Genomic DNA, 19,771 nt, shown 5'->3' on the forward strand with positions numbered 1-19,771 from the left:
TACACAAATTATTGGTATTGTTACAAGAACATTGTTACAACTACCTCTCAGAGAACAAACCTGGTTCCTAAGTATGTAATTAATACTTTCTTAAATCACCTACAGGGTGTGATCCCGTTATCCCCAGAATTTTTAGTTGTTCCAAACTTCTGACTAAGCAGTATTTCAAAACTTACTCTAAGGGATCCCTGGGTGGCGCAGCGGTTTAGCGCCTGCCTTTGGCCCAGGGCGCGATCCTGGAGACCCAGGATCGAATCCCACGTCGGGCTCCCGGTGCATGGAGCCTGCTTCTCCCTCTGCCTGTGTCTCTGCCTCTCTCTCTCTCTCTGTGTATGACTATCATAAATAAAAATTAAAAAAAAAAAAACTTACTCTAAGTTATAGTTTATATCTAAAAATGACATCTATTGTAAAATACGTCATTATTTGATCTATCATGGAGGGTAAAAACCCTACCAAGTAAACTTTGATACAGTATCTACTGTAAAGTGCATTCTAATTTTAGCCAGGTAAAATGTTAAAAAAAAAAATGTTTCTTAGAATCCAAAAATAAGTCATTTGGCTAATTCTCCCCAAGACATTTTCTTTTTGGTCAAGTGCAGGAACCAGTTGATGTATATGACTATTGTAAACTCCACTGAAATATTTACTTGAGAGAAGGTATCTTGAAATTTTGAGTGCAATTTCATCAACCACATTAACCATTCTGCATTCATCACAGCATGTTCTGTGACAAATACCTGTAAGAGGTGTTTCCCTTTTTGTATAAAATCTGCCTTGTGGCTCACTTATTGGAATACTGCCTGAAACGATCTTTTTCTCATTTCCAAGTAAACATTGAGAATGGAAGAGTTGCTAGTATTCCAGATGTTACTTGAGTGGATGTTTCTAGGGAATTATAGCAAAACCTTATGTACAAAACCCCACGACTCTGTAGATAAAGAATCTTCCATAGGCCTCGAATAAGACACTATCCAGAAAGGACCAGAAAAACCTTATTTTTTTTCCGTTTTCAGCCAAAGTGCCTAATCCTGAGATAATGCATTAAGTACATCACTTCCCAAACTTGTCTTGTGTTGGTAAAACACTAGCTTTAGTAGGTGATAAGAGATGTTTAGTGGGAAAAAATGACAAAAGGTTGTCAAATAAATTTAAATTTGGAAAACATATTTGGTGTGCATAGAGGAAGGAGTGAGGACTTTTAAAATCAGATAGAACTGGTTATAAGTTTAACCCTCATTGTCCTCTTAGAATTCTCCTCTCTTAAAAGGGGACAGTGATGGCTATCTCATGGGTTTATTGTGATTAAATGAGATACTGCATAGAGCATATGCCTGCCTTAAAGTATGCAATGTACTGTGAACTGTCAATGTTTCACCCCAGTTTTGTCATTCCTTTTGAACATTCAAGACATAAACTCGCTTGACTCCTAGAACATCTTAAACAAAACTGAGTGATCCAAAGTAGGGCTGGTTGCAGTTTATTCTTTGGATGTCTAGCAGGTCTGTGAAAGTGGCTCATGGCCCACCCTGTGAAGGCATGGGGATCTCAGAGTTCTGACTCTCAGCGGCGAGCTTTCCTTTGATCTAGTTTCCTCATCTCTACCCTGAGCACTCTAGTCAAGGCCTGCCTTAAGTCTACACTCCTATAGCCAATTGCCTCATCAACAGTTCTTCACCTTGATGTCTTGCAGGTATCTGAATTTAACATATCTAAAACCAAACTCATAATTCTTCAGACAAACCCAACTTACCTGCCCCCATTTCCTTATCTTACTGAATGGCAACATGATTCTTCCACATGTTCAGGCCCCAAATTCCTGAGTTATGCCCAACTCCCTTCTCTTGGACCCTGCATTCCATCCATGAGCATGAGTAAGCTCTTCGGGATTTCCTTTCAAAAGATAGCCCAACCCCTTGAATTATCCTCAACCCTGTAGTTTACATTCTATTCCAAGGTTTATTGCAGTGACATCCTGACTGGTATCCCTGCTTCTGTTTTACCTCTTTAAGTCTATTTAACTCACAGCAACCAGTGTGTTCCATTCAAACATCGGCCATATCTTGAAGCTCCCTGCTCAAAATCTGTGTTGGCCTCACATATTCCTTAGTGGAAAATCAGAGACTTTGCTATCATAATAAAGGTCTTTCTAATCTTAGATTCTGGTTCCCACTCTGACCTTTATTTCCATTTGTTGACTCAATCCTAGTCACCCTAGCCTCCTTGTGGACGCTTAAGTACTCCAGATTTGTGCTTGCCACTGTAACTTTCATTAACTAGTTCCTGTCCCTGGAATAGATTTCTCCAAAAACTGTGTATGTTGGACCTCACTTATTTCTGCTTGAATGTCTGATAAAGAAAGGACTTCTATGGGGCCACCTGGGTGGCTCAGCGGTTGAGCATCTCCCTTTGGTACAGGGTGTAAACTTGGAGGCCCGGGATCAAGTCCCACATCGGGCTTCCTGCATGGAGCCTGCTTCTCTCTCTGCCTGTGTTTCTGCCTCTCTCTCTCTCTGTGTCTCTCATGAATAAATAAATAAAATATTTTAAAAACACAAGAAAGGACCTTTATGTTTAGTATTTAAAATTGCTTCCCCCCATAAATAAATAAATAAATAAATAAATAAATAAATAAATATTGCTTCCCTATACTCCTAGCTAACTTTATCTGCTTATTTTCTTAAACTTACCACCTCCTATCACAGTATGTATTTGTTAATAAGTTGTTTTATTGCCTAGAACCCGTACATATCCCAGAATGTAACACTGATGAGAGCTGGAGCCTGTTTTGTTCAAAGTTACATCTCTAACATCTACAATATGCCAGAAACATAAGAATAGATACTCAGTAAATATTTCTTAAATTAATAAATGAATGAATGAAGATTCTGCTAAAGATGATTCCAAAAAAACAAAAGTGTTCTGCTTCCTAATAAGAAAGATTTATAAACAATCATGAAAACCACTTATTTATCCATAAGTTAGTGATATCTTTTTGAATTGTATATATATTTAGTAAGCACAATTTTTTAGCTAGAATTTTAAATTAATTTTGGCAGACTGAATATACAGTAACAATATACGCTTTTAACATAGCAAGAAAGGAAATAAAACGAATGCTGTTGGTGTCCACTGTCTTTCTAATGTATTTAATAAGTTCTGTAAGTCATTAACAGCATACAGTAAGGATTTAATGAATGTTAGCTGTTACTGTGTACACATAATTTCCTTCCCTACGCATGTGTTTTGTTTTTGTTGTTTTTGTTTATTGTTCTTTTTAGGTATTGGAGATACAGTGAAGAAATGAAGACCATGGATCCTGGCTATCCCAAACCAATCACAGTCTGGAAAGGTATCCCTGAATCTCCTCAAGGAGCCTTTGTGCACAAAGAAAATGGTATGTAGCATGTGCATTATATATTTCATGAGTTTACTAAGTATTTCAATAATGCATTCTAATTTTTCATTATGTTAAATCATTAGAAAGTACCATGCTAGGGCTATAAAATATTATATTTACATGAACTTTCCATCCTAGATTTATGTTTAATATTATGCTCCAGGTGTTTTTTAACCTCAGCTTATTTTAGTTTATGAGAAAAAAAATAAAGGCAATTTTTAAAATGGAGGGTGTGGCTACCTTCAAAGTAACATCACCTATTTTTCTATTAAAATTCCTATAAAGTTAGTAACAGACATATATAGGACAGGAACTGGTCAAAAGGAAGGTATGTTGTTAAGTGTGGGCTGAGACACAGACACCTGGCAGTTGTGCATGTTGAAGATTTTAATTTTTCATGCACACCTTTACTTAGAGTGTCAGCAAGCAGGGAAGATGCCAACTCCATACAACCAGGCTAAGCGACTGTGTGATTGCTTAATAACAAGAAGCAGAGCAGAGAGCTGCCCACATTCCTTGTTCTCTATCTCAGGATTTGAGTTTCAGCCAAATCCTAAGAGGAAAGTTAGCCACGCAACAGAAAATCCCTACACTCCTATCTGTTGGCATACATAAAATCTCAACATTTCTCTGTTCATTCAGAAATCAGTAAGTAGGAATAAACCATAATGATAATTCAAAATATGACTTATATATAATATTCCAGAACAAAGGAAAGAAAAATCATTCTGAAATATGTAGAAAAAATGCACCCCACCAAATGATTTATAATAGGAACTGTAAGAAAATGATATACCAAAAAAAAGAAAATGATATACCATGCGGGTCCCCAATAGCATGAAAAGTCTATAACATATATGCAACAAGAACAAAATAAACATCACTTACAACAACAAAATTAAACATGTCAGGAGAGGAAAGAACAGAAAAGTTAACTGAAGAAATGGGAGGAAAATGAAAAATCCACACCACTACTGAAGACTGCAATTAATGACCGTTATTGCCAGAGTTTAAGGTAAACTCTACACTGAGTGTAAATCTGAAGGAACTGACTCAGGATCGATAAACACCAATCAGAAAAGTCAAAGTACACAAACTGTATTTTGACACTTGTTATATGAAGTGATGTACTACATTCTGTATGATAGTGCCCCACAAGTAATATGCCATAGGCAGAGGCAGAGTCACAAAGACCCTTGGAGCCCTGATCATATAGCACTTGCTGAGAATTTCAGATTTTGTGTATATTCTATTGGTTCAGAAAATTAAAGGACCAAGTTAAGATACAGAGCCTGTATGTGATGAAAGCAGAAGTCCATAGAAGAGGACAGATAGAGATGAAAACCTATCTGCCAAATGGATATCAATAAGAAAATAAAGGAAGGAAAAGTGCGGTCACGTTGGAGGCAATAAGTCAGACCAAAATAAGGCCCTGAACTCAAACTATGAGGATGAGGAATAAAAGGACAAAGAAATGAAAAAACTGTGAAAAATGATCACATGGAGGCAGGAAATTGCAATCGCCCCTATGAACTGTAGGTGTTACCAAGGAAGAAACTAGAGGGAGAGGAGATTTCTTGGAAGTTAGAATAAATGTGTTTATTGAAGCGCAGATAAAACCAGCTCTTGCTAATATTTTCGTAAGTCTTACTGCTGCTCTAGACTGTCTTCAATAAAAGTTATCACATACAAAATGTTGTATACCATACAAAAATATTGCACAGAAAATTCAACCAGGATCTTATTAGTTATTAATTCAACAAACTTGGGTAACAATTTCTCATTTGTCTTTAGTTTATTAATTGTTAAATAATTAAAAATTATTTATTAATTTCACATTTTTTTTCATTTCTTTGTCCTTTTGATCCCCATCTGCATAGTTTGAGTTTGAGACCCTATTTTGATCTGATTTATTGCCTCTGGTGTGACTGCACTGTTACTTCTTCCATTTTCTTATTGATATCCTTTTGACAGGTATCTTTACATCTCTGTCCTCTTCTATGGATTTAATTTGTCTTTATTTCATCAATTTTCTAAACTGAGTTTAAGATAAAAACAGCTTTTAAAATAAGTAATAAGTTGTTTCAAAAGATTTAAAAAATACACATAATCATACTTCTTTACCACATTAATTTTCATTTTCCCTGTTTTCCATCTATAAGGCCACTGATATCTGAGATTTGATTCAGATTCTCTGGGAATAAATCATAATTATATAAAAATAACAAAAAAAACCTTCTTGCTGCCCCCTGCCCCATGATTTTTCATACTCTTTTCCATCTGAATATTTAATAATAGTCATACAGTATGTATCAGTCAAGTTGTACTGAGAAGCATATTCTGAACTGAATTAACTTTTTCATAAATGGTTTCTGGATAAGTATGAAGCAACACATCTAGCTTTTTAAATTCTAATATGTAATTATATCCTTTTTATATTAATACAATTAACAAAATACTATTGATTTTCACCAATTTTGTGTGTTGTATAAACCAGGACTGAGACTGCCAAGATCATAATTCCATGAGCGTTTCCCCCACGATCATCTCACCTCAAGAGTCAATTTTCATAAGGGAAAAAAAGCAACAACAGTTTATTATATTCAGAACTTCATGGTTTCTTTTCACATAGCAAAACTAACTTTGTAAAATACTGACAAATAAAGCATTTGGGAGGAAATCAATGCTTACAAATGACTAAAAACTACAGATGAAACTTTGATGTATCTATTTTTTTTCTGGACTTTTACTGATCTGGCCTCCTTCTTTGATACCCTCAACACTGAGCTCACTTTTCATCTTTCAGAATATCCTCCTTAATTATCCTTTTGTGGTTATCCTATCCCTTGCACTCAGATCTCATATTACAATGATCATTTTATATGCTCATTATCCCCTCTTTGAAGGAGCCACAGACTAAACATACAATAAATATTAGTCATATGAATTAATTTTATCCCTCCCATTATTCCAAAAATTCCCTTCCTGGAAGAGAGATGTCATCTGTCTGAAACCCTTGTTCTGTACAATAGCAATATCAAAGATTCTGGAAGGCTTTGGTCTATCAACAGCAAATTCTCCACTTTTTATTACCTACAAATTTCATGCTTGTTGCTTTTTATGTTAAATTCATACTTTACACAGATTCTTCCCTTAGGTTTGTGTATGAAAGATAACAAGTTCAAATTATTAAGTAAACATATTTATAGTTATATTTTGACTCAAAGTAATTCCCAAAAGTCTGTGCACATTAAATTTGATAGTCATAAAGCTAGAGATGATAAAACACTGAATATTTTCTCCAGTCTATCCTTCCATCAGTGTAGGAATTTCTTCCTTGGAACCTTCTCCTAGTGGTAATCTTAAGCAAAAGTCCACAAATTCAGAAACCCAGTTACAGATTTTTGAAGGATATTTTTCATATTAAGGTGGAATATGCCTCCGTATATACTTACTGATATTAATTCTCCCATTTTTACCAATGAAATATGAATACTTGGTGCCATTTATTGAATGCCTATCATGTATCGGATATATGAATTCATTATCCAATTTACTTGTCCAACATAAATACCCTTTGATGGCCTTTGTTATGATTTATAAAGGAGGAAACTGGTATCAGTTAAAGTAACTTATTCATAATCATAGAAAAGGTAAAATTATATATTTGAAGCTTGAAACTAGAACATTCTGTACTAGATGCTATAATGCATTTTCTCCAAAGAGGAAAAGTTAACACCTTTCTCTATAGTATATATTCATTGAAGTAACTGATTATCTGTCGTGTCTGGTTAAATTTTTCATCTTGTTGTACTAGACAAGTATTCTTTCTCAGAACATGGCTTCCTGAGTCATCGTCCTCCTGATTTTCACCGATAACCATCTTAATTTAACAGTTTTTTCATTTTCCTCTTTACTTTTAGTCCTTAAAAATACAACAGTCTAAATGAGATTTGACTCATGCAGAGTATAGTGGAATGATTTCTTCTTAGCATTCCTTAGTTGACCATGTTTTAGGGCTCAGTGAGTTTGTAACCCATACTAAAGTTGTAATAAAGAATTGCTGCAGTCCCTCTCCTTCAAATTGTTTCTGTGTTAATTGCTCTGAAGCCATATCATGCAGGTATTCTATATTTCCTCCTTAGAAAAATGCAATTTTAAGGCAAATACAAGATTCTACTTTTCAAACTGTTGCCTTTCATTTTGCTGAGTGCTGTTAAAATTGTCTTGACTACGTTAGCCTATTAAAATAGTTTGACTCTTCTATTGATTTGCTCTAGTCCCTCTAGTCCCTCCTCCCCATCCTCACTCTCTGTTAAAATATACAAGTATGATTCAAACATGTATTTCCAGAAGAGTCGGTTTATTCATTTATTATATTAAATACTAATTAACTTCTTACTAATAAACATATAAAAGTGGAAGACAGAGAACACATAGACACTGTCATCCAGGAACATCTACTGAGTTAGAACAAGACAATGATGGTGGACGGTGTCTTACTACATTTTAGGACTAAGCAATAGAAAAGTCACCAGTAAAATCTGGTCACATGTGGGAGGAAAAAAAAGTCATCACATAATACATTGCAACCTCACTGAATTCTTTCCCAGGATTTCTCAAAAAATAATAATTCAGGCAAGAATTTATCTGAAGTTGCTATTCTTTATAAGCATAACATCTACAAGAGTATAACATCAAAGCTACTCTTAAAAAGGAAGAAAAAATGAGTACATAAACATTTCTTTAACCAACTGCTATTTCTTAAGTTGGGGACGGAAACAGACTTACATTATCAAATGAGATGAATATTGTGGGATCAAGGTTTAACAGATTTCTATTACCAAGATCGCAGGTCACTTCTTTTCAAATACTTTCATTATTTAACTTCTACTGACTAGACTTGTTAACAAGTATATTCAGTAAACTACAGTTCTACTCCTGTATACGGAGTGTGCTACTATAAAATTTGGCCTGCATAAATACGAAAATGGAAACTTAGGAACTTTTGTATGGAACCTAGTAGATTCACAGTAATTAGCTTTGACTAAAAATTAAAGATGAGGACACTTCCAGCTGTTGGTTTCCAGTTTATAAATATAAGAAGTACATTCACCTGTTTTGAAGGTCTGTTTAATTCTAAATCAATGCCATTATTCAACTGCGATTGTCTAATGTACTGTTATTTGGCAAGTCCTCAACATTTCTTCATCCAAGCTTGTTGAGTAATTACATTGGATTTCATTAGCGTGATCAAATACCAGCTCCCTGCTGAAATATCTGAATCTACATACACCTGTTTTCACTTGGCATGTTACTCTGATTGCAGAACTGCCCTTGGAAACTAAAAGCAACAGCAGATTTTTATGGCATTGAACAGAATGATTTCCTAAATGGATTGACCTGAAGTGATTGGTCTATCCTAGATGAAATTTTTTGAAAGGTGTCAGAGTTTTTTGTTGCATGGGTTTTACCTGTCACAACCTGTGATGTTTAATCAAGAAGCAATTGTTAAAGGACAGGAGATCTCTAAAGGACATAGTTTTAAGAAAATCATTAAGTGTTCAGGACTCTAGAACTAGATCAAGATTTAAATTCTGCTTTCACCAGGACTTGGACATATTATCTTATCCTTGAACCTCAGTATCTTTGCCTGAAAAACATAGGTAAATAATTCTACCTAACAGAGTGGTTATAAGGATTAAAATATGTTATTTACTGAGTTTTGAGCATAGTACTTCTTCCATAATAAGTGCTCAATAATACAGGATTAAAAAAAAACCCTCATTAATGATTACTAACTCTAAAGTAGGTATACTATTCAAAATAGATAGCTCTCAAAATACAGTTTTTAAGTATTGATAACGTTAAAGTATTTCATTGTAGTTTCTTGAATTTTGTCTTAAAGCAGGAATTAAGTCCAAAGAGTACAGTCACAAAAAAACTTAGGATGAAGAAGCTCTGGATGAAAAGAAAAACTTTTTTTTTTTTCCCCAACAAAAACAATTTAGAAAACAGTCCTAAGGAAAACACATATATTTGTAGTTTAATGTTCACAAGCTTTCAGAGTCTATTATCTGCATCCATGATATTTTGGAACATGCCTCATATGTATTGCTAGTTACATGAGCCCTCCACATACCACCTCCTCCCCCGTGAAATATTTCAGTTGAAAATATTAAAAGCAGAATTATAGATTTATTTATACTCTACTAATCTTTTACTATGTAAGTCAAGAAGAGTGTTAAATAAAAAGGGGAAAAGGAGAAGGGACAAAATGGGCATGATCGAGGGCCAGAAATAAGGCTGGTGCAGAAAATACTCGAAATACCTATTTACTTATTAAGATTTCTAGCAAAGAAACACATCTCTATAGTTTCATGACTTACAAAATGTTATGATTTCTTGTCCAAATGACAGAGACAAGCCTAGTGTTTAAACACAACTGGTCCTGATACTAGGATGATGAGAAATCTCCCCTGAAGTATCTCATGGAGTGGCCTTCTCATAATGCATTGTGGAGTGTCCTCAATATCTGCAGGCACAGAGTGCCTCGATGTAGAAGGCTGCTGTTTCAGCATAGTTCAGTGTAGGTTGGAATTATCACCCTGATGGGTAAATCTGAAACAGCAACCTTACAAGTAAGAAATAGGGTAAAGCGTTCTTTCCAGACTAGGAGTAGATGTGTTCAGTGGGCTCTCTCAACAGTCCTCTATAGATATTTTGCCTCTTGGCTAAACTTTCCATAGGCATTAGAGGGCACAACTCCTATAGTATACCAGCCAGGTTTATTTCAACAGACTGCTGAGCTGAAGATAATGTTTTCTTCCTAGCAAATTTGAAGGGCCTTACCATACCTCTTTTTAAAAGTAGCCTAATTTAAATTAATAAAAACTGCTGTATGTATACATTTTCCAAATAAGTGGTACCTATGTGTGTGTGTGTGTGTGTGTTTCCCCCTCTAGGCTTTACGTATTTCTACAAAGGAAAGGAGTACTGGAAATTCAACAACCAGATTCTCAAAGTAGAACCTGGATATCCCAGATCCATCCTCAAGGATTTTATGGGCTGTGATGGACCAACAGACAGAGATAAAGAAGGACACAGCCCACCAGACGATGTAGACATTGTCATCAAACTGGACAACACAGCCAGCACTGTGAAAGCCATAGCTATTGTCATTCCCTGCATCTTGGCCTTATGCCTCCTTGTATTGGTTTACACTGTGTTCCAGTTCAAGAGGAAAGGAACACCCCGCCACATACTGTACTGTAAACGCTCTATGCAAGAGTGGGTGTGATGTAGGGGTTTTTTTTTTCTTTCTTTCTTTTCCAGGAGTTTGTGGTAACTTGAGATTCAAGACAAGAGCTGTTATGCTGTTTCCTAGCTAGGAGCAGGCTGGTGGCAGCCTGATTCAGGGCTGACCTTTCAAACCCAGAGGGTTGCTGGTCCTGCACATGAGTGGAAACACACTCATGGGGAAGCTTCCATGATGCACAGTATCTGCCGTTCTTCAGTCCTTTGTCTTTCTTTGTCATTCAGTTCTAGGCCTTTCCTCTGCACGCTCAATGCCCAGTAAATTTTCAGGATTAACTAAAGAAGAGGAAAAAAAAAAAAGAAGAAAAGATTCTTCTTAAAGGTTTCTAATATTATTTTCCTTCTGAAGTCTGAGCCCATATCTGGGGGAAAAAAAGCAAAATGGAAAACCCATGAATTTTTGCTTTAAAGCAGAGAAAAAAAAAAGTTAAACAAACAAACAAAAAACCCACAATTGAACTTTCAGGAAAGTGTGAAGACCCAAAACAGCTTTGTCTCCAAAGAAGATAGCTCTCTGACTGCTATGGATAGTCTCCTCCACTTCCTTTTTTGTCAGGTGGGAGATCTGGAATACAGATGCAGGACTTTAGACTGTTGGGACAGCCATTTTCCGACCAACAAGGGGCCAAAATATCTGCAATATAGTAACAGCCTTAATAATACATCCATTTTTCGTTTTATACAGCTGTTCTCAGCTACGTCCTCAATGTTTCATCACATTTATATTCATAGCTATATTCAAACAGGACCTTTTGATTGTTTTTGAAGTGTTTCTAATCCCCTTCCTGCCACCTGACCCCTACATCATTGTGATGATCTCCCCAAGTTGTTATTAGGCCATTGCCCCAGGCCTTCCGTGGGTCTGTCAGGAATATTCATTAAGAGCAAGAAGCAGTATGTCTCCAAAGTGGTTTAAAGTGACAGTTATTTTACAAGGATATGTGACACTAGTAATACCTTGGTGTAACCCTTTGAGAACTATCAGATCAGCTTTCAGAGTCTTAGGGTCGTCAGTCTTGCTATCTGGTAAATTCTAGAACTGGGCAATGGTAAAAACAGGCACGGGTTCAAGGAGTTCAGGTTTCTAAAACAGGTATCCTACAACCCCATGTAATTTTTAAGCAATTTGTGGTACTACATAAATGCGTTTATAGCAAACAGAAACGATGTTACTTGCCAAACATTTTTCTGGCAAATAAAAAGATATTTTATTAAGAAAATGTAAGAGTGAAATTTTATTTGAGGAACTAATTATAATAGCCTAAGTCTTTTTTTTTTCCTTAGACATATTGAATTTCTGTTTTGAAATCCATTGCATGAAAATTCAGTTTGCCTTGGTACATGCAGTCAGCATTGCCATTTTTAAAATGACTTAAAATGATGACTCTGAGATTGCATGAATATCCTCCAGTTCATTACCTATTGCATGTCAGCCATAGTTCTCAAAGGGTTAGTGTGGCTTCTGGCATTTAGCCATCCATTTGATCACTGACAGAGCCAAGAGACCACCAAAGCATTTCATTGTTGAGTGTAATTTGTCCTAACAGCAGTATTGTCATTTTCATGTGACCTGCAGAGCAGGTTTGTATCAATATTTTTTTCCTAGAGAAAAGTCAGCAACTGACAGACCTCTTTATTGATTTTTAGGAGCTGCTTCTTGCAGTGAAAGGCTTTACAGCCACTGGGCTGTGAACTTATTAGAGATGGTCAGACTGAATGCACCCCATGAGTCAGACATTGGCTTTGTGTGAAAGCCAGCTTTTGAGGGGATTAGCTTTTGAAACAATGAACAGCTTGCCTTGAACTTGATTATTGATCTGTTGACTGTCATTAACAACAACTTAAACATTGTCTTCTGTGAAAATTTTCCTTGAAGAGTCCTGTTCTATGTCTTTGCCCTTTGACCTTTAACTTGCAAACTGGCACAAACTGAAGGAAATCTGGTGTTGCTTCTCCTTTGGAGTGTTAATTGTACTCTAAAACCCTAGTAAGCATGAGCTGTTTCCTTGGAGTAGAGAGAAAGAGTGTTGATGGTGGATCTGCAAGATAGACACTTTGCTATTTTACATGCACACTCGAAAATGCCCTATAGGTAGAAGTGACTTTTAATTGTCCTTTAATATAATTTCAAGTCTAAATTCATCATTTTAAGTACAAATATAAAACTATAGGGGAAAAAAAACCTCAAAATACTTGAATGGCCAGTGTGGCTTTTATATAAAGCAGGAATTTTATACTAGTGAAAATTTCTTACTCATTTGCTAATAATACACATTTCCAGATGATTTTTAATGAGTGTAGGTACACATTCTTATTTGGAAATGGATAGTTTGGCTGCCTTGAATTTATATTTATACTCAACATAGCATGAAAATTAGAATGTCTTTCAGTTAAACAACATGTTTATGATTTGGTTTGGGAAAATATTTTGTAATCCTGGGTGGCATGCTGCAAAGCCTTGCAGATTGTGATTTCTTACAACCTGAACATATATAATGTAAGGATAAGAAAAAAGAACAGTTAAAAAAGAGGAATGGCTTTACAGCAAAACATTATGCAATGCAAACTGTATTTTGACAAGATATCAGAGATTATGTATGTGAGGGCCAAGAAAGAAAGCGTGGAGAGAGGACCAAAATCAGTCCTGTAGCTTCACTTCAGTGCTTCCATTCTAGATGATGTTGATATTATAAACAGTTAGTCACTTCTACTGAGCACGGAGGACTATCTACATAAGCTCACTTATACAGTGTTTGCTCATGGGAGGGTTTAATCATTTGAGGACTTTGGTGTCAAGAAAAAAGATGACTGGAAATTGTATTTTGCTAAACATAGAAATGAGGAACTCTGTCATTTGGGGGCATGGGTAAATCATTGAGGAATTCCATAAACCTGCATTAAATGTTGATTTTATTTTATTTTTTCTAAAATGAGAAAGAAACTGAAGAAGCAATCTTTTGCCTCTTTACTCATTTGTCACAAAATCCTGATCCATCATAAGACTATAAGTATATAAGGGCTAGAAAATAACCATAGCATTAAGAAGGGAAGGACCCTGACATTATGCTTGAATTCTGGAAATGTCATGGGTAAGTGTTGGGTCGTATTTACTTAAATATGAGATGAGATTAATGTGATAAGAAGAGGCATCTATAGCTTCTCTCTTTACTAGAACAGTTAAATTTTCAGGCTGTGAGATTACAAGAGATAAGAAAATATTAAGTTCCATATAACCAAAAACATCAAGATTCTATTTGTGTATTGTACACAGGGCACTTTGTGAGTATGGTTGCTGACTCCTCTTCCACTTGGGTTTTGGGGAAAAAAAAAAGTCTTGATCCTATTAGAATAATGAAAGGGAGAGTGACCAATTGGTCTAGCACATAAGAAAAGTGATTCAAAAACAATGTGGGATAAACTTCCACAGGTCAACAACATAATATACCAAGTTCAGTATCGATAGAAATCTACCTGCATACAATCTAGCAAATATTTTTCATCACACTATCATTACTAGCATGGAAAGTTCAGACCTAGGGTTTCTCAAATTGAAAACACATTTGTGATCACAAAACATAATTCTCCTTCTGTTTCATTATTATTACTTTAATATAAACACAAGTGTAAACAAGGTAATGTTCCTTACATAAATTAACTCTATACTTTATAATTTTAGCCAAATATTATTGTTCTATATATTGTTAACTGGACTGAAATGAAGTATTAAAATAGCCAGTCAGTCTGTATTCCCTAAAAAGAAGTCAGTCCACATCAGACCGTTCAAGAGGTTGAGAATTTAACTATTGACCCCTTTTAGAACAAAGTGTCTGCTGACATGGCAATCAGAACAGGTGAATACAGAGGCTCTTTACAACTGCAGAGATACCATAGATAAATTAGAGAACATTATATGATACTAGCAAAGACAACTTCTGTTATAAATCAGAGGGCAAGGCTTTTCTGAATCAGATGTAATAAATTACTAAGTAATAATTTACAGAAAATAATTACTAAGTAATAAAGGATAGAGACTGATTTACTGAAATAAGCAAATGTTACTTTTCCTAGTCAGATTGCTTGTAATCTTTTTCTATTGATACGATTTGTTTCATATATGATATACTTATTCCTATTCCCTTTCGGTGGGTGATTTTAAAACGCAATGTGGTGGATGAAAACATTGCCCAGCTTCACTGGTAGTTCCAATATGTGGATGATGTGTATATACTGGGTCCTAGGTAGAGTAATATAATACTTCCAAGTTCTACATATTATGCTAATATCTCTAGTATCAAATACACGCCCACACTTTGTGAATCTTACAGTAGAGTAACAAATGTGTCCATATTGACTAAATTCAATGTGCTATCTGAAGAGAAGTGGATGTTTTAACCAAGTAGACTGAGTTAACACAAAAGTCATGAAAAGATCTTTTTTCTTTTTTCTTTTTTTTTTTTTTTTGAAGTTTTGGAAATTATTTCCAGAAACTAATAAAGGCGGTGATTTACTGATAGTATTGAGTCTGTGAGATTGTAACATATACTGAAACAACCTTGTGGATGGTGGTGAAATCTTTTTTGCAAACATCGCAAAGAGTTCATTTAATTTTTGGATGCTCTCAAGAGCACGTTCCAAAATATCACAGATGTCAAACAGAACATGCCGTCTAAATCAAAAATGTTAAATTCAGATGAGCTATTTATAAGTAGCTGTAAATACAATCTCAGCCAATATATGATATCACCAAAGGTTTCAAGCCAATAATTTTAGAGGATTTAATCATTCCACTGCATCTCATGCACCTTCATGATACTGATTTATTGTGACCACAGGTTATAACTGGCAGAGGATATATATGTATGTTTTAGGTTCCTTGTTGCTGAAGAGGGAACCCTAGCTACATCAGAAAAATGTTACCGGTTATATTTTAAAAATTAGAACTTTATATAATAAAGAAAGCAGCAACCAGGCCTAGCACCACACCATAAATATGAAAATTAAATATTATATATATTAAATATAATAGAAATGGAGGAAAAGGAAAAAAAAATGAGTGTTTTGTAAGATATAAAAACATACTATAGCACCACTTAATACAACTGGAAATTTTACTTTAGCAAGCATAAAAATAGAGAAAAATGCAACTTTAAGCTCTTCATATTAGTAATGGGTATGTGATATATCAATGTATATAATGAGCCAGTGGTCTTTAGATGTTACCCTGCATAAACAGATCTGATACCAATGCACTGCCTGATAGACTAAAAATGTCAAAAGTTAGGTTAAGTAACCTCAATTGGAAAGATATATATATATATAGATAGATAGATATAGATATAGATAGATATCTATATATATATATTAGAACCTCCTGAGAAAGCCATTTCTCTAGGATAGAAATTTACCTCAGTGACCATATGGTATACACACTTGGTATCACAGCAGAGGTGCCTGCGTGTTCAAATCTCATCTAATTGTAACGATTGTCTTTCTGTCCTACTCAAATCATTCTTTGTTTCCACTGGTATCCTGTTGAAGTGATTCAGAGCTATTTCAGGTCAGATGAATACCATCAATTACAACATCTCTTTCAACATTTTATACGCATTTCTGCTTTGAAATTTGAACCAATAGTATATAAAGCCTGAGTGAACACTGATCCAAACAAACACTGACAAATTCAGAGAAATCGAGTGAAAACCGGGTAGTATAAAATTCGTCAGTTCTCTGGTAGAATAGTGAAGTAGCAGCCTTCAATTTTTAAACATGATTGTGAGCTTATAATTGGACAGGAACACACATCGTTTTTTTTTTTCTTAGAACAATGCTAATTATATGAAGTGAAGGTAAATCATGAGTACTGTAAAATAGTACATAAACTCTTTAAGGGAAATGAGGGCACACCCAGTTAACTCCTGGTTAGTACAGAAGTATAAAAAACATATGAAGCCTATTTATTTATGAAGATTTCTAAGGATTCTATGCCTTTCCAATTTAAAGAGCAGTGCATCTTAAAAAATCTGTCTTACACTAATATTGGACTAAATCAAATTTGCACTTGATGTGGCCTTACATTCAAAGGCCCGCTGGGCATTGTAAGACAGAGACATCGTAAACTAGATTGTTGTGCTGATTCACATACTTTGCCATGTGCTCTGCTACAGAGCTGGATTTATATGCCCTTAAGAAGGGAGAAGAAAATCAATTAAATATAAATAAGGAAATGTGATAACTGTATCATGTTAGGCCACATAGCTTCAGAGTAAGATGTCATTAACCCTTATTTCACAAAGGAAAAAAAACGGAAGGAGGGAATGGTGAACATGAATAAAATGGTTAACCTTTTGACTTACGAAGATGTTTCTTGAGTATTTTATCTACTTGTTTTTCTCCATGAAAAAAAATCACACAAAATACAGACACATCTATAGAACTTGGTCTGTAGCTAGATTTGACCCCAGGCATAACATTTTTTGACACAGGCCTTTTTATAAATGCCTCCTATTCGATGAAGCTTTGGTGAGATATGACTGCATGGTAGGATGCTTTTTCCTAGGATAGGATATGGTGCTGCTTGTACTTGCCACCTTTTGTATGATTATATGTTTCTATGTTGGCCTGTCTTGCTAAGATATGGTGAATAAAGCCTGGTGTGAGCTATTTGCAAAGTCACTAGAATGCATGTTTCATTTGTTCTTTCGTAATGCCAATTTGAACTTTCTCCCTCTCTATATATTCATAACCCAGTTGTGAAGGTAAAATATAGTTTCCTTGAATGATAATGCAATCCTTAAATCAATGTCATAATCTTTGCTACCACTGAAATAGCATCACAGAGGCCACATGGTTGCTTGTCTTCTCACAGCTCTTTAGTATGTACTACTGCGTGGGTAAAATGAGTTGTGTTTTTTCTTGTCACTTCTTTTCTATCTGAAGAGGAATAGTTATTCTTTTATACATTCGTAAATACAAAATTTCACAATCTTGGTTTCTTTGTTTACTTCCAAACAGACCTGATTTCTTAACATGGATGATTGCATGTCTGGTTTTTCTGCTCCTCCAAATCTGAAATTATTTGTTTGCTTTCTGTGTGTCAACCCAAAATGCAGATGGTGGGGAGGGATATATTTATTTTGTGTTGTCTTATGCACTCTGTACCTGTATTTGCATTCCTTTCCATTTCCACCTTGCCCTTCTTTTTTTACAGATTTGATTTTCCCTTCCGTTTATGAAAACCAGAATTGAGCCGCACTGTACATCAGACATGGTGCCCGGAAAATATGTTTTTGTTCCTCCGTAATTTCCTTCACAACTTTCATGCAAAGACAGTTCCCAATCAATTTCACATACCTTCCAATCTCTTATATTGGATTTTAACTTTTTTTATTCCCCTGAGAAAAGTGAAATGCTGAGTATGAAGGCTGTCAACTGTTGATAAGCCAGCTAAGGAAGTTTGCTTTTGGAGAATGTATCTTAAATAATTATACAGGAAAGTGAATATCTTAATATAGTACTCTGTTCAAGGTACATCAAGTGTACATGAATGCCTAAAAACTTCGATTCTTTGTGTATTTCCCTTTATGTGTAAATTACATAAATTACATATATATTATAAAGAGAGAGAATAAAAGAATAAGGGGTATTATAGTGGCAGCTTTTTGCTGCATTGGTTTTGACTGCATCAGCATTTCTATTGTGGACCTCTATTTTCAGGGGTTTTAAAGACTCACCCACAAAAATTTGCTTCAGGATTAAAAGTCTTGTAAGATTTTTTTTTAGGTATCTAATTTTAAACAAATATATCTTGTTTTTATATTCTAGGAAGGAAATAAATGGAGTTTACTAGTTCAAATTTGCGCTATTATAACTTTTAATAAACTTAATTTTTTTAGCAAAAACATAGTCCATAGTCTATTGATGGTTTTTTAAAAGAATCAGTTATTGATACAAAGAAAATTGCCTGCTTCATCAGTGTAGTAGTCTATCTTCAAGATGTTTTAAAATCTGTATACCTATATTAACATTATCTTGATTCCAGCAGTGGATCAGTATGATAATGAACACAATTTATGCCATCCATATGAGCTATCTGGTAATATAGATTTGGAAATATATAGTGTGTGTGTGTATGTGTGTGTGTATAGTGTGTGCGCATGTATGTATGTGTGTGTATAAATATACATACACATACATATTAAACAGATAGATTAGGGGGGGAAGCTCCCATAAATTTAGTTTGTCAAATAAATACCATGTGCTATATTAAAAAATAATTGCACATACATTTGTCTTTCAGAGCCAGAATGAGATGCAAGCAATTGCAAAAGAAAGTTGTCTCTTGGGTAAACAGTAGACATTTTATAGCTTCTTATGAAAATCATTTTTCCTTTCTATATTGTGGTTATGGGAAACTAAAAGAATATAATGCATAAAATTAATGCAGACTTTATTTAAATAACATTACAACATGAAGCAGAGAGAAACACTAAGAAATTAAATATTTAGGCTATTATCTCTTGGTTGTCTGACAATACTTTGCCTTTATTTTAATTCCCCATGATATTTTCAGTTATGGAGAGGATATTAAAATCTAACTTTAAGCTTCTGGATTGTTCACATTACACTCAACACTACTTCATTAAGTTTTTGATAATATGTAGTCTTCTGTGTGCTAGGAAAGAAATAAATAACACATTTATTTGCTGAATGAGCTTTAAGGTTTGCAAGTTGTTAGTGGTTTTTTTGCCCACACAGGATTCTATACATTTATAACATCTTAAACCTGGAATATATATATATATATATATATATATATATATATATATATATATGTAAATATATATTTTTTCAGATAGCTTCTACTGACAAACACAAAGCTTGTTTGTGTGCAAATATAAGGCTAAATAAATGGTGCTAAAGTGTATTATGACTGTCAGATATAATCAGGCAAAATTTTGTGGTGCTTAAATTAATTTTTTCATTGATTTTATTGATCAATGCATTGAACAGTGTTTATTATTCACAAATTGTCTTTTATTAGTAAATCAAGGCCTC

At 34.6% G+C, this 19,771-nt stretch overlaps 1 protein-coding gene across 1 annotated transcript in view; it reads left to right on the forward strand.

The window, feature by feature from the left end:
* The window catches only part of MMP16 (matrix metallopeptidase 16), a 289,423-nt gene extending 273,709 nt beyond the window's left edge, over window positions 1-15,714 (forward strand). The window contains exons 9-10 of the mRNA XM_026013297.2: window positions 3,282-3,397; window positions 10,366-15,714. Of these exons, the coding sequence (XP_025869082.1) occupies window positions 3,282-3,397; window positions 10,366-10,700 (451 nt within the window). The 3' untranslated portion in view covers window positions 10,701-15,714. The remainder of the gene's footprint in view (window positions 1-3,281; window positions 3,398-10,365) is intronic.
* The last annotated feature ends 4,057 nt before the right edge of the window (window positions 15,715-19,771 follow it).

Source organism: Vulpes vulpes, chromosome 13 (genome assembly GCF_048418805.1).
Source record: "Vulpes vulpes isolate BD-2025 chromosome 13, VulVul3, whole genome shotgun sequence".
Classification (NCBI taxonomy): Eukaryota; Metazoa; Chordata; class Mammalia; order Carnivora; family Canidae; genus Vulpes; species Vulpes vulpes.